The following is a 14,114-nucleotide window of genomic DNA, read 5'->3' on the forward strand; positions in this document are numbered from 1 at the left end:
CACATTGTGAGCTTGTAGATCTATTTTCGGCTACATTCACTATTTCTTAAATATTTGTTTTCTAATGTATGGAAGTTCGTGAAATGTTGAAATAATCATTAAAAACAAAATGTAGTTAACGAGACAATAAAGGGACCAATAAAAATGTGTCCGTGACCCACAAATGGGTCCAGACCCACTGTTTGGGAAAGTGCTATAAATGATTAACAGGCCTGAGCCAGAGTTAGAGTTTTACACTGCAGTGCAGGAACCAATCAACAAGAAGAACGAGAGAGAGAGAGAGTTAGATATGAAGGTGAGAGAGAGAGAGAGAGAGAGAGAGAGATAGAGATAGAGATAGAGAGAGAGAGAGAGAGAGAGAGAGAGAGAGAGAGAGAGAGAGAGAGAGAGAGAGAGAGAGAGGGAGAGACAGAGAGAGACCGATAGTGAAAGTAAAAGATAGAGACAGCCGAGTCGAGCCGACATTAAAAGTTAATCCAGTGTTTGAGGTATAAATCTTGCGGTTTACTCTTCAACAGGAGGGAGGCATCATTCATCAGCTTGTGCTGGTTGCTGCATTCTGCCTTTATTACCTGCATGATAACTTCATTTTAAAGTGTGTGTGTGTGTGTGTGTGTGCGTGTGTGTGTGCACATGCGCGCGTGCGTGCGTGTGGATGCAGACAGAGTCATAAAGACGATAAATTAACGTGCTCCAATCTACAGGCAGTTAGAAAGATACAAACTATCCCTTCATATCTCTCTCTGCCTGTCAACAGCCAATCTACAAGATCGGCAATTTCACTTTACTGATATTTTTAATTTCTGGAGAATCTTTCAATTTGTTTGGACCATTGCGTGTCACATCACGTTGTGATGTGACACGTTGTGAGCTGGTAGATGTGTTATTTGGGGCGAATATTCGGAAACTTTATGTAAGTCTCCATAAATGTGGGCATAAAAAGAACAAGGACTGACAGTCCGACCGGCGGTGCCACGTAGCTAGGTGTGAGGGCCGAGTAGCTGCATCTAAAAAAATCTCAACCGGATTATGATATCACAGTAAACAATGGCTTATCAGTTAGCATAACGTGAAACACACTTGCGGATTCATTGATTAATTGGTTGTTACACGTCTTTCTAAAGACACAAACACACTTCCGACTGGCCCCTGAATATAAACAAGAGATAGTTATCTATAGAGGGCATGGCATGCACATACATAAAGTGAATGGCAGATCGAGTGGCAAAGTGAGTGACTAAGTTAATTTAATGTTGTTTAAAAGTCATTTAATTCAATCAAATATGACTTTTCTGTTTGGATGTATGGGCTGTCGAGGCCAGGAAGTAGTTTTTTTGCCACTCAGTAGGCATTGGATGGCGGGGCTTTTCAGAGTAAAGTCTGCCTCATCTTCTTGGCACTCTAGCGCCTTTATTATGAAAGACTCTGGCGGCAAAAGTAGTGTTAACTGTAGTCCACCGCATGACTAGGTCGGACGCAGTCCATTCGGTATTTTAGTCCGACGTCATTTTGTAGTCCTACGTTATGTCAGGGTCCAAGTGGCACCAGTTCCCGTCCGCTTCTCATTGTAAATAGCAATATATAAACTCTATTTAAATCTTTTTACAATGACATTATTTTTCAGAAAGGAAGCCATTGAGGGTTAAAATGGGTCTTAATGCTTCCAACTCGAGTAGAATTATTAATGTTCTGTACAAGTGTCCATGACAAAGAAAATATAATGACCAGATTTGACTGAGAGCCTGCCATCGCGCAAGCTTTTCACCAGAGATTTTTTTTTTAATGAGTTAATAGCACAGGCAGACTCTTCACATACTAGAGCATGTCTGAAATAAGTGTCAGAGCTGAAATCGACATGTAAATATGAAATAAATGCTTAAACATGTAGCTAGGTGTAATGTTAGAGACCACGGAAGTGAACCTTTCAAGGCTGTTTTCACAACTCGCTATTTTCTGCAAGACACTACTCTATAAGCCATATCTCCAAAACTGGTGGGTCAAACTGAACAACCAATATGTCAATTTGAAGCTATGATTCCTTGCTTTCATACGACATGAAAAAACAAATTTTGTCACAATGTCACAAATTTACTGACAGACCTAGAAGTATCTCTGGAGGGGGCGCTTACGTCACGGCTAAAATACTGAATTGGAATGTACTTGCGTGCAAAGGAAGCTGTGATTTGCAGCTCTTTAAACAGGCAATGTTCTTTTTTTCTGTCAGACTAGCTGACAAATTATCTCTCTCTGTGTCAAGTTCACCTTCCTGGCAAAAGCTCTGGAGGGGAAAGGATGTTGGTTAGCCAATCTACTTTGAGAGTGAGACTGATGGAGCGAACCGTTTATTGGGTCACCATGGTATTTATAAGAAGTTGTGTGGATTCTCGTAAACTTTGGCAAGAGGAACATAAGATCAATGATTGAATTCCAGTAACTATATCCTACATGTGTTCTCAAACACACAGCCGATCGTCTAATTTCAACCAGCATGCAACCAAGTGTAAAATGACTTGTGTCTGGATCTTACTAGTCCTTAGCAAGCATTTTAGTCTTCTTTTTATTTGTTGACGAAATTGTCACTATATGTGACCAAATTTGACTGAGAGACTGCCATTGGAATTTTTTTAATTTTCGTTTTTTCATTTCATATGAAAGCAGGGAATCATAGCTTCAAATTGACGTATTGGTTGTTCAGTTTGATCCACCAGTTTTGGAGATATGGCTTATAGAAAAATGTCTTGCAGGAGTAGTGGAAAAAAGACCAAGCAGAGAAAATGGACTTCTAAGCTTTAGTTCAGTGATCTGTGACTTTAGGGGGCGCTGTTTTCCCTTCATTCCTCCATTAGTCAACCAGCAGTGTTGCCATGTCTGCTTATTATAATTAGTTGGCCTTGTTTCTAAAGAAGAATAATGCATAGGCCTACTGTACCAATTTTATAATAATTTATAACCTGTTAATAAAAATGTATTTGACAAAAATAAAGTGTAGTTGATTATTTGGGCTTGTTTTTAAAGTGTAGTTGATTATGGACACATAATTAAAAAAACAGTAACCAACAGACAACAGGACAGTTTGCTCTCAAACCCTCCCAGCACAAATTGTGCCCTCTTGGCTCTTCTCTTAATGTTTCATTAGCCTGTTATTATTATTATTTGTCTGCAGACCCCCATCTGTAAATAATTTATGCCAGACACAAGATTTGTGTTGTTTGTATGCATGTAGATCTGCTATTTTCGCTTATTTTGGGCTTGTTTTCATATACCGGGTTGCTTATTTCTCTCGCAGAAACTGGCAACCCCGCAATGATAGCCGTTAGCTACATTTAGCTAATATATTGATATCAATCGTGTAGCTAAAACAAGTACATTATCGCGCTATATTACATATCGATGCGATCTGCGTTATTATGACCTTAATTTTCATGGCAGGTACATTCCAAAGCAACTAATAATAACCACGTTATGGTGACATAATGTTACAATGTTTACAATACATTCATTCGAGTCTTCTTCTTCTACTATTGGAAATAGGAAGCCATTTCCGCATTTTCCATTGTTGTGGTCAGCAGTGCCCCCAGCTGGAACATTAGCATGAATTAGCTTTAGGCGGACCAAAATAAACACACTTTTTACAAAATATCGTTGTTAATACTTCTTTCTGTGCTATTTCTGTTAGCCAGTTAGTAAAAGACTAGTATTATCTTCCAAAACGATTGTGTACAAAAAGGCGGATTTTAGCGGAATTTGCATACTTTAGCAAGGAAGCCGTATGTCTAGTTAGCATTGGTTAACCCAATGGTTATAACATTAGACATAGTGACATGTTTAAGCATTTATTTCATATTTATATGTCGATATCAGCTCTGACATTTATTTCAGACCTGTTCTAACATGACATGAATAATAATATAGCTTCAGAGTATTTTAGACAGAAAAATAAAAAAGGACAAAGAAAATAGTTTTTCAGCTGTCCTCGACAGTTGCCACCCCCGCGATGGCAGGCTCTATATCGCGTGTGGTCACATATATTTAGTCATAGTTTTAGTCATCATAGCTTAGTTTTCATGTAGTTTCCATTTCGTTTTCGTCAGTGAAAAAGGGTAGTCGACCAACATTTCAGAGGAACATTTCGACTCAGAGGACTCTCTGAGAAATCTGCATGAATTCAAGGCTCCATGGTGTGGGTAATCGATAGAGGGGGAAAAATGCATTTTGAGGGTGAACTATCCCTTTAAGCCACGATTGATTAAAGCCGCAATGAAGCAGGTAAACATGTTCTACTTACAAATGACCTGACTAACACACACACACACACTACTTTCCGTGGTCGGTTGAATGGACCCACACAGGCATGCATGCAAATGAACTGGCAGGCATGAATGATTTCTCTCACACACACACACACACACACACACACACACACACACACACACACACACACACACACACACACACACACACACACACACACACACACACACACACACACACACACACACACACACACACACACACACACACACACACACACACACACACACACACAGCGAATGGATGGTTGTGAATAGGCGCTAGATTGAGGTGTTTGATGTCAGGGGTCAGAGAGTGTAAATGTCCAGGTTAGACAGTCTGTGACACACGCGCGCGCACGTGCGCACGCACACAGAATGATAAGCAGGAACATGATGCTGAATACTAATAGAATACTAATGGACACGCGAGAGAGAGAGAGAGAGAGAGAGAGAGATAAAGAGAGAGAGAGAGACATGATGTAAATTGAATTGTTACATTTATTTATTTATTTTTGTGAAATGTTTGCAGGTTAAAGCATTTAAATCATGGATTGAATTCAAATGGTCTCTAGCCGAAGATAGCCCTTGAAGAAATGATTGATTTATGAATGAGCTCCATGACTTGTTAACTGTGCTATGATATTTAGCCAACATCCACTCAATTATTAGTATGCTCGTTAGCGTTTTCATTATGGACAAAAGGTGCTGTAAATAATAAAGGAGCCGGATAAATAATTAAATAAAAAATAAATAAAAAAAACATGAGGAGATATGTATTTTGTCTGTCTATCTTAATTCCCTTTTTTTAGGTGTTCTGTGAAGTGGATCCAGAGTAACCGGTATTAATTTAAGCAATATTACACGAGAGGGTGTGCGTTACTGTCATTAATGATTGCTTCCTCAAAACGACCCGTTGTATAATCTACGTTTACAGCAGTCACCAAGCGCTGTGAAGCATCAAATTAATGACCTGTTGGATGAACCATTTGTTCACAGACACCAGCGAGCCACACAGTGTGAGTGTGAGTGTGTTATGCACACCCATACTCAGTCCTTTCCATAGAAAGGGGTGGGGGGGGGACTGTGAGCACTGTAAGCTTGCAGATCTACAAGCATTGTGAGCATGTGGTTAAGCTCTGATCTGCTGTATTGTAGGAAGAACAGCAAAACAAGCAGGTGTGTGTGTGTGTGTGTGTGTGTGTGTGTCTGTGTGTGTGTGTGTGTGTGTGTGTGTGTCGTGCACCTGTGTCTCACCTGGAAGCGGACAGGTTGGTGGATGTCAGGCAGTACAAACTGTGTGAGGAAGCGTTCATCCTGACTCCAGAACAGCCTGATGTCTGGGATGCTGAACAGAACCATGGCCAAGCGCTCCAGACCCAACCCGAACGCCCAGCCCAGCTTATTGGCTGCACCCGCTGGATGCACAGAGAGAGAGAGAGAGAGAGAGAGAGAGAGAGAGAGAGAGAGACGTTAAATTCAAGTCAAATTAATGCGTACAAAAGTACTTTGATTAATGGAAGTGGTTGTCATGGAAAAACATTAAATGAATATAATTATATATAAATAAACAAAAACTAAAACCAACATGCAGAAATACGGGGGCAATATGCAATCTATGCAATATGCAATATACAAAATGCAATATGCGCAATAAGCCAGAAACAGATGCACTTGATAGAAAGGAATGCATGCAATTAACAAATGCGCTTTCTAAAGGCTTATTCATACTCCAGTTTTTGGTGAGTCCGAAACTGTGGTTAGTAAAAACAGAGAGATGTGTTTGGCTGATCGGTGAGACTCTTACCACCGCAGTGTGACGTCATGTTGTAGTTTTCGGTGCATGGTCACCTTAACACTTAAAACTGGGAGTATGAATAGGCCTTAACCGTTTCAGCGCTAGCATTTATTGAAAAATTAGGATCTAATTCACGCCAGCATTTTTTCCAGTCGAGCTCTTATTTTGAAAAGCCACATTTCCGGTCTACCGCAGTAGTATTAACCTAGGAAGCTGAACTGGGCCTGGGGATCGATCTATGTTGGTGCACTGGAACGCTCCACATCGCCGGCTCTGTGCCGGCTCTGTGCCATCAAAGAAACTCTGTTTTGACCAAAATACCATCTGGGACAAGGAATAGGAGATACAGGCGATTGAAAGAAACGGATAGAATGGATTATTATGGCGACTACGATCTAAGAAGGACGATCCAGTGCTGTGCTAAGAACATAGCTAGCTAACCGGCTAACATAAGTAGCATTATGGCTCGATCGATTGAATGCACTATAAAAGCACATTAATTAACGGCAATGGCGTTAAATCAAAATTAGGCTTCAATTGGCATTAATCAACGGCAATGGCGCTGAAAGTATTAAGGGATTGTGGATATTGTATCCTACTATTGATGCACCACGTCTCTGCGTGCGTGCACGGTTGTAATGCACGTAACTCGAGAACCGTTTGTCCCACTGACTTCATATTCGACACACGTGTTCCACACCCCTGCAGGGAGTGCAGTGCCCGGACTCGAGTTGGTCGGCCCCACGGTTCTCCAGAACCACCACAAAAGGCTCTGGTCAGGCTCTGCCAGTGGGCCTAATCAGCCTAAATCCCCTCACCTGTGCAATTTCCAGCCCCTGCCTCAGCCAATTGATTGCCAAGGCAACCCCACACCTGACAATTGATTAGCCTACTTAACCACAGTCACAGTCAGTTTGCCCTCTTCACACACAGGCAGATACGGAAATCTCCAGTTAAAACTGGTGCTATGACAAGTTGACAACGGGTATTATTAGGTTCCCAAGTTGCATCGTTCTCAAGTAGGCCGGTAGCCGACGGGCACGTACTGTACAGGTCTAGTTGTTTTAATATACAGATTTCAAACTTGGGTCAAAGATTCATATAAAAGTTTGCCAATTGTTGTCCATCTAGATAACATAGTTGTCGCTAGTTCAGGTCTTGTATCACATCAAATTTAATAAGTTGCCTGAAACAGGTGTGTTGAAAGACGGCAGCGCTGCAAAAGGGACTCCTAACCCAAAGCCAGCTGCAACGACAGCGCCATTGGATTGTACCTATCGGTGTACCTCGTTGATCCTCTGTATAATCTCGCAAATAATATTGGACAAGGAGCCACTACTTCACCCTTGCATCACAACGGCAAGCAAAAGAAATGCTGCAGGAAAAGTTACACAGCATCACGCAAGACCAGACAACCCCCAGCCAGACGAGCCAAAGAGGAGCAGGGCAGACAGGAACAACTCATTCTTGATGGGAATGTTTGAAGTACTACTACATAAACACAGAGGGTGCTAAACATCAGAAAAACCAGCAGAGTGGTGAACATAAGAGTATATTCTCACATTTTAAACTTTTATGAACCCAACTTAGAACTTGTGTTAAATCAAATCGGAGGTTCAGAAGATCGTCATTTAATTTTGTTCTTCTGTTGTGTTTTTACACTGTGTCAGATCTATCAGAGCCCACGCTTCACATCGGCCGTTGCCCGCTGGAATGTTGGAGAAGAAACAGCCCCCGCTTTGAGTGCCTACGTACACACACCCACATACACGCGCACAATTTTGTGTAAGTAAAGTTTCACTGTCATTTATATGTAGTATATGTAGAGATTATCATCAACCTATTAGTCATGAAATGTCATGAAATATCAGGATGGAATATGAAAAATAGGACAGATCCGTCTGGATCACATGAGATAAATGTAAACCAATTTAGCAAGAACCGGCCTCCTAGTGGCGCTGTAACGGGTTGATCAGAACAATTTGGGGCAGAGGTTCTGCTCTGGCATCCAGGGACTGCGTGTGCACAGATTCACATCGATCGGGCCAACGGTGCCGGAGATAAACTGTTCACAGACAGACGGACACACGGACGGACGGATGGATGGACCGACAGGGTGGAGGAGACAATGAATATGGAAGGTGGAATAAAGAGAGTGGTTTCATCCTTGTCAAAATGATAAAGATTTCTCCCTGAACATCCGAGCCACGATAAGAAACGTTACGACATGCTGCTTCACGCACACGCGAACACTCTCACGCGCAGTCAGTTGCGCGCACGCGCAATTCATTCTCTCGAGAAATAAATTACTTTGGTTTGATGACAGCGGTCCGTTCATCATTATGCATAAAATGTTACACCTGTGTGTTTGCGCGTGTTCGCGCACATGCATGCATCCAATGAGCAGTCACGGAATGTGGTTTCTATGCTAATGAGCGTGAGGTCAAGGGGTCACAGCACAGAGGGAGATACGGAGGAATAAATCTACAGCGTTGATACAAAGCAATCAACAGCACTCCACTTCCTGGGGTCCGTCTGTCTGTCTGTTATTTAATCAGATGTTAGGTTCATGGTTTAGCTGCTTTCCAAAATTGGCTTAACCCATTTAGGACTGAGGCAGATAAAAAAAAAGGCTTCTAAACCCTAAAAGTATTCAGAAAAACCTATGTTTCTATGTCAAGGACCCCCAGAATTATCTGGATTTGGCCACGGACCCCCATCTGAAAATAATATGTTGTTCCAGGGACCCCCCCGGAAGCAAAGATTTGAGTTAAAAATGTTCGCTCTGAAAGAATCTATATTCTAGATTTGCGCCACATTTTCGCGATTTTACAATAGCTAAAGTATAACATAATGCTTAAGTTAAAACACCAACAGGGGTTCCCATCCTGAATGGCTTAAGGGAGGCCAGCCGGCCGGCCAGGCTGGCGGATGAGGAGGCTAGTGGACCACGTCATCATCACGCTCACGTCACCATGACTGACCCATAACCATATGAGGAGTTCTCAAAATAGCTACGCCCAAATATGGAGTGCATGTTGTCTAACCTCAACAGGAGATGGGCGCCTGCCCTCCTATGGGGCCTCAGGGCTCTGTCTGTGAACCAGTGTGTGTGTGTGTTTTCTTGTGTACCGAGCTAACCGCCAACTCACCCAGCAGCAGGGTGGCGCGCGCGCGCACACGCACACACACACACACACACACACACACACACACACACACACACACACACACACACACACACACACACACACACACACACACACACACACACACACACACACACACACACACACACACACACAGGGTGATACAACTATATACGGTATATACCAGTATAAGACGCCCACGCATCCTCCTGGGTGACGGCAGTGCGTGCGGCCGCACGCTTCTTACTCACACGGTAGTGCTGCCAGGCCCCCTCCCCCATGCAGCCAATCACAACAAGTCGTGAGAGTGGGTGTGTATCTGTGGGTGAGGACAACATGTGTCACAAACAGCGTGTGTGTGTGTGTGTGTGTGTGTGTGTGTGTGTGTGTGTGTGTGTGTGTGTGTGTGTGTGTGTGTGTGTGTGTGTGTGTGTGGGGGGGGGTTGTTGATGTAGCCGTCTGGCGATGACATTATTTCTCATCATGATGATCTGTCTCGCTATTCCCCATCCTCCCTCGCTCTCTGTCTCACACTCTATTCCCCATCTCTCGCACCCTCGTTTGGATATGAAATTATTTGCTATATTCAACCAACAAAGTATACAAGCTTGAGTGGTTATGAAAAAAAATCACACTCGTGTGAAGTGAGGGGCGCTCTAATCGTCATACATCATCATGAATTACATTCAGTGCTCTGCCAATAAAATCAGTTCAAATTTGGTACACAAACACACAAAGCTGGCCAATCAAATCATCTCAAATTTGGTACACACCAGAGCCATAGAGTAAGACAGAGTTACGACAACTCGGTTCACTTCATGGGGCCAGTCCAATGGCGGCTCTTCTACATAGACTTTTATTGGCGATAAATGGCGAAGAGCATTGTGAAGACAAGAGTGACAATGTCCTGGACCGGAAGTTGGCAGAATGCACTGGACTCAGGCAACAGCTCAGCTTTAATGATCTTAAATCCCTTTATTTTAGATTGTTTTTAGTAATAGTACAACATAAACATTAGAGACTTTAGTTGTCACTGTAGTGTACAATACTTTAAAACATTTTACCTAAAATTGCTCTTATTTGCACCGCCCTCGTTGAAAACAATGTATTTTAAACTCCATCTTGTCTCAGTTCAGGCTGCATGAACAGTGCTCAAGCGCTCAGTGTTTCTGCCCCGTAAATGTCGTAACTCTGTCTTACTCTATGGCTCTGGTACACACAAACACACAAAGCTGAGCATAGGAGGGGCTAGCGCCCCCAAAAAGTTCAACATTATAAAGTAAAGTATAAAACATTTCAAAACCGTTGACCAATGACCATGCATGACCTTCCCTAGAATAGATCAAAACACAATGGAGAGATTTACAATAATCCCATCTCGGGTGTGGGAAAATGCGCACACACCCACGCACGCACGCAAGCACACGCACACGCACACGCACACACACACACTTCAACTGTATTAAATATAAAACTGAATGTCCTCTCTCTCTCTTTAATCCCAGCATCATTATGGTCTTGCTTCCATCTCTCTTTCATCTCCATCACTCACTTTCTTCACACCGAGGCTGGAGTTCACACAAGATCTCATTAACACGTCTCTCTCTCTCCCTCCAAGTCTGTCTGTTTCCCCCTCATTCTCCTCACACTATCAAATTCAATGCAATTCAACCTCTCTCTCTCCCCCTCTCTCTCTGCATCTCTCTCCTCCTTCCCCCATTCTCTAACTCTCTCCCTCCCTCCCTCTCTCTCTCAATCAACCATTTCCCCCACTTTCATCTTCCTGCATCATCTTTCCTTTACCAGATGCCATCACTCCCTCTCTCTCCTCTTATCGGTTCCTCTCCTCTCCTTCCACTTCTCTTCCTCTGCCCTGCACTCATCCAGCCCCCCCACCCCCCCCCCCCCACACCTACCTCCCGACGGGGTTTCATTTCCTCCATCACTCCCTCTGTCTCTTTTAATTTGTCGTACACTCGTTCATCCCACCTCTCTCTCTCTCTCTCTCTCCTATGCTCATTGGAGCATCCATCCATCCATCTCTACCTCCGCCTGCATCCCTCCCTTCACACCCTCTGCCCTCCCTTACCCTCCATTCTGTGTTCTGTCCATCAGCGCACCTTAAAGGTCCCGTTTTGTGGGTTCCCCTACACGCGTCTTCTATCCCCACAACACCCATTTTTTAACAATCAGGCTTTTTTCATCACAGTTGTGTTTTTAATGTACAGTGGTGCTACTCGGGGGAGGGGCTTATTATAATGAGTCAAGTGGTGATTTAGGCTCAAACCATTAGAAATACGTTTGAGGGACATAAACAATATGATCTCCATTGAAGTATTTAATTTAATCGTGATGCCTGTTATTTAGTTTTTTAACCCATTATTATTATGATTATTATTCTTATGATAACTTTAGTGTGCTTATGAATATGTTTTTACTGTCTGTATTTTTGTATTTTGTTGCACTCCTATCTGTACTTGTATGTTCTGTACAGCACTTTGGTACTTTTGGGCGGCGGTGGCTCAGGGGTAGAGTGGCTGGATGGGAACCGCAAGGTTGCCAGTTCGAACCCGGGCTCCCCCATGAGTTAGTGTCGAAGTGTCATTGTATTGAGCAAGACACTGAACCCCAAATTGCTCCCGATGTGCTGGTTGGTGCCTTGCATGGTTTCCGCCGCCATCGGTGTATGAATGTGTGTGTGAATGGGTGAATGTAATGCACACTCTATGTAAAGGTGTATGAATGTGTGTGTGAATGGGTGAATGTAATGCACAATCTATGTAAAGGTGTATGAATGTGTGTGTGTGAATGGGTGAATGTAATGCACAATCTATGTAAAGGTGTATGAATGTGTGTGTGAATGGGTGAATGTAATGCACAATCTATGTAAAGGTGTATGAATGTGTGTGTGAATGGGTTAATGTAATGCACAATCTATGTAAAGGTGTATGAATGTGTGTGTGTGAATGGGTGAATGTAATGCACAATCTATGTAAAGGTGTATGAATGTGTGTGTGAATGGGTGAATGTAATGCACAATCTATGTAAAGGTGTATGAATGTGTGTGTGAATGGGTGAATGTAATGCACAATCTATGGAAAGCGCCTTGGATAAAGGCGCTATAAATGCACGTCGTCGCGCGTCATCATACCAAAACCTAATGTTCTCACGGAAGACAGTTTACTGGCCCTTAATTAGGCGACCCGCTGCTATATTATTATATCACAACAACATAATGTTATATCATTGACCTAAATGGCGTTATATCAACAATGATAGTATGATTTAAAAAAAAAGGTTTGGTTTTGTCTTTTTCAGAAATTACTTTGGACATGTGGAAAACTTTAGTTAAACAGCAGAGTGACATATACTTTACATGGGTAACATCATCTTCTGATACTTTAATGTTTTGACATGAAATAATACTGTACCGTCACCATGTAGCGTTTCGTTTCATTAACGCGATCGTGACAAAATAGGCTACTGCTGCTGCCAGCAGAGCACACATGAACGGTAAAGATACCAAGTACTGGACAGTGATGTCACTCTTATGCTACGCAACACGGAAGTAACATGGACTCGAAGCCGTTTATAAATCACAGTCACTGACGCGACCGCTGATGAATCCTTGATATTTCCATTCGAACGGACAACTTTTCACCACTGTTTGGAAAATCCTTGTGAAGGTCGGGAAACAGTTTCCAGGAATTAGATTTTGGGGTAGGCAAGATGCGTGTCTGGAGGACTGTAGGTTAAGGGAAGGGGACTAACAAACCAACTCCAAAAACTCCAGAAGCCAGAAATGGTGGAAGGCTGGGCTTTGGGCTAGCAACCCGAACTTGTAAAAAAAATCTTATGCTACAGAAACATTAATGAGAAACTTGGAAGTCTTGGAAAGGAAGCATCTTCAGTGCCCTGCATGACGATGTACATGGAAAACCGCAAGGAGACGTCCGAAGAGGCGTCCGAAGTTTATGACCCCTAGACGACCCACCAACATTGCTACATGGAATGTGAGAACTATGTACGCAGCCGGAAAGACGGCAGTAATAGCTGAGGAGATGAGGAGGTACAGACTATCTCTCCTTGGTTTGTGCGAAACCAGATGGCTCCAGTAAAGGCAGGTCAAGTTGGCAAGCGGAGAATCCATACTGTACTCTGGACACCCAGAAGACTCGGCCCCACATACTGAGGGAGTTGCGTTCATGCTTTCCACAGAAGCACAGAGGGCCCTCATCAGCTGGGAACCCGTCAACTCTAGGATTATAACAGCCAAATTCCAAACTACACAGAAGAAAATAAACCTCCAGGTAGTACAATGCTACGACCCCACCAATGACACAGACGACGAAATCAAGGAACAATTCTACAACCAACTATATCACATACTTGAGAGCAAAAAAGAAAAAGACATCATGATTCTGATGAGAGACATGAACGCAAAAATAGGAGGAAACAACAATGGCTATGAATTGAACATGGGAAGAAAAGGACTAGGAACTATGAATGAAAACGGAGAAAGATTTGCAGCGGCCTGTGCAGACAACAGCCCGGTCATTGGTGGGTCAATTTTCCAACACAAGGATGTTCATAAAGCAACCTGGGTGTCGGCTGACCATGTAACAGAAAACCAGATCGACCACATCTGCATTAGTCAAAAGTTTAGGCGCTCACTGTTGGATGTCAGAGTGAAAAGGGGAGCTGACGCTGGATCTGACCATCACCTAGTTACAGCAAAAATCCAGCTAAAATTAAAACGCACAACACATAGAGAAGGGAGAGCCAAATTCAACATACAGCAATTTCAGGATATAGGCACATCAGAACTGTACCGAGTCAGAGGAGAATTGGACTTGTCCAAACAATCTGGAAAGAGAC

General features: G+C 42.9%; 1 protein-coding gene across 3 annotated transcripts in view; it reads right to left on the reverse strand.

Moving 5' to 3' along the window:
• fars2 (phenylalanyl-tRNA synthetase 2, mitochondrial) overlaps positions 1-14,114 on the reverse strand; it is a 147,549-nt gene that overhangs the window by 23,812 nt on the left and 109,623 nt on the right. For all 3 annotated transcript variants that reach the window (XM_079489048.1, XM_079489049.1, XM_079489050.1), the window contains exon 10: positions 5,547-5,707. In XM_079489048.1, the coding sequence (XP_079345174.1) occupies positions 5,547-5,707 (161 nt within the window). The remainder of the gene's footprint in view (positions 1-5,546; positions 5,708-14,114) is intronic.

This window comes from Electrona antarctica (genome assembly GCF_951216825.1).
Source record: "Electrona antarctica genome assembly, chromosome: 20".
NCBI classification, from domain to species: domain Eukaryota; kingdom Metazoa; phylum Chordata; class Actinopteri; order Myctophiformes; family Myctophidae; genus Electrona; species Electrona antarctica.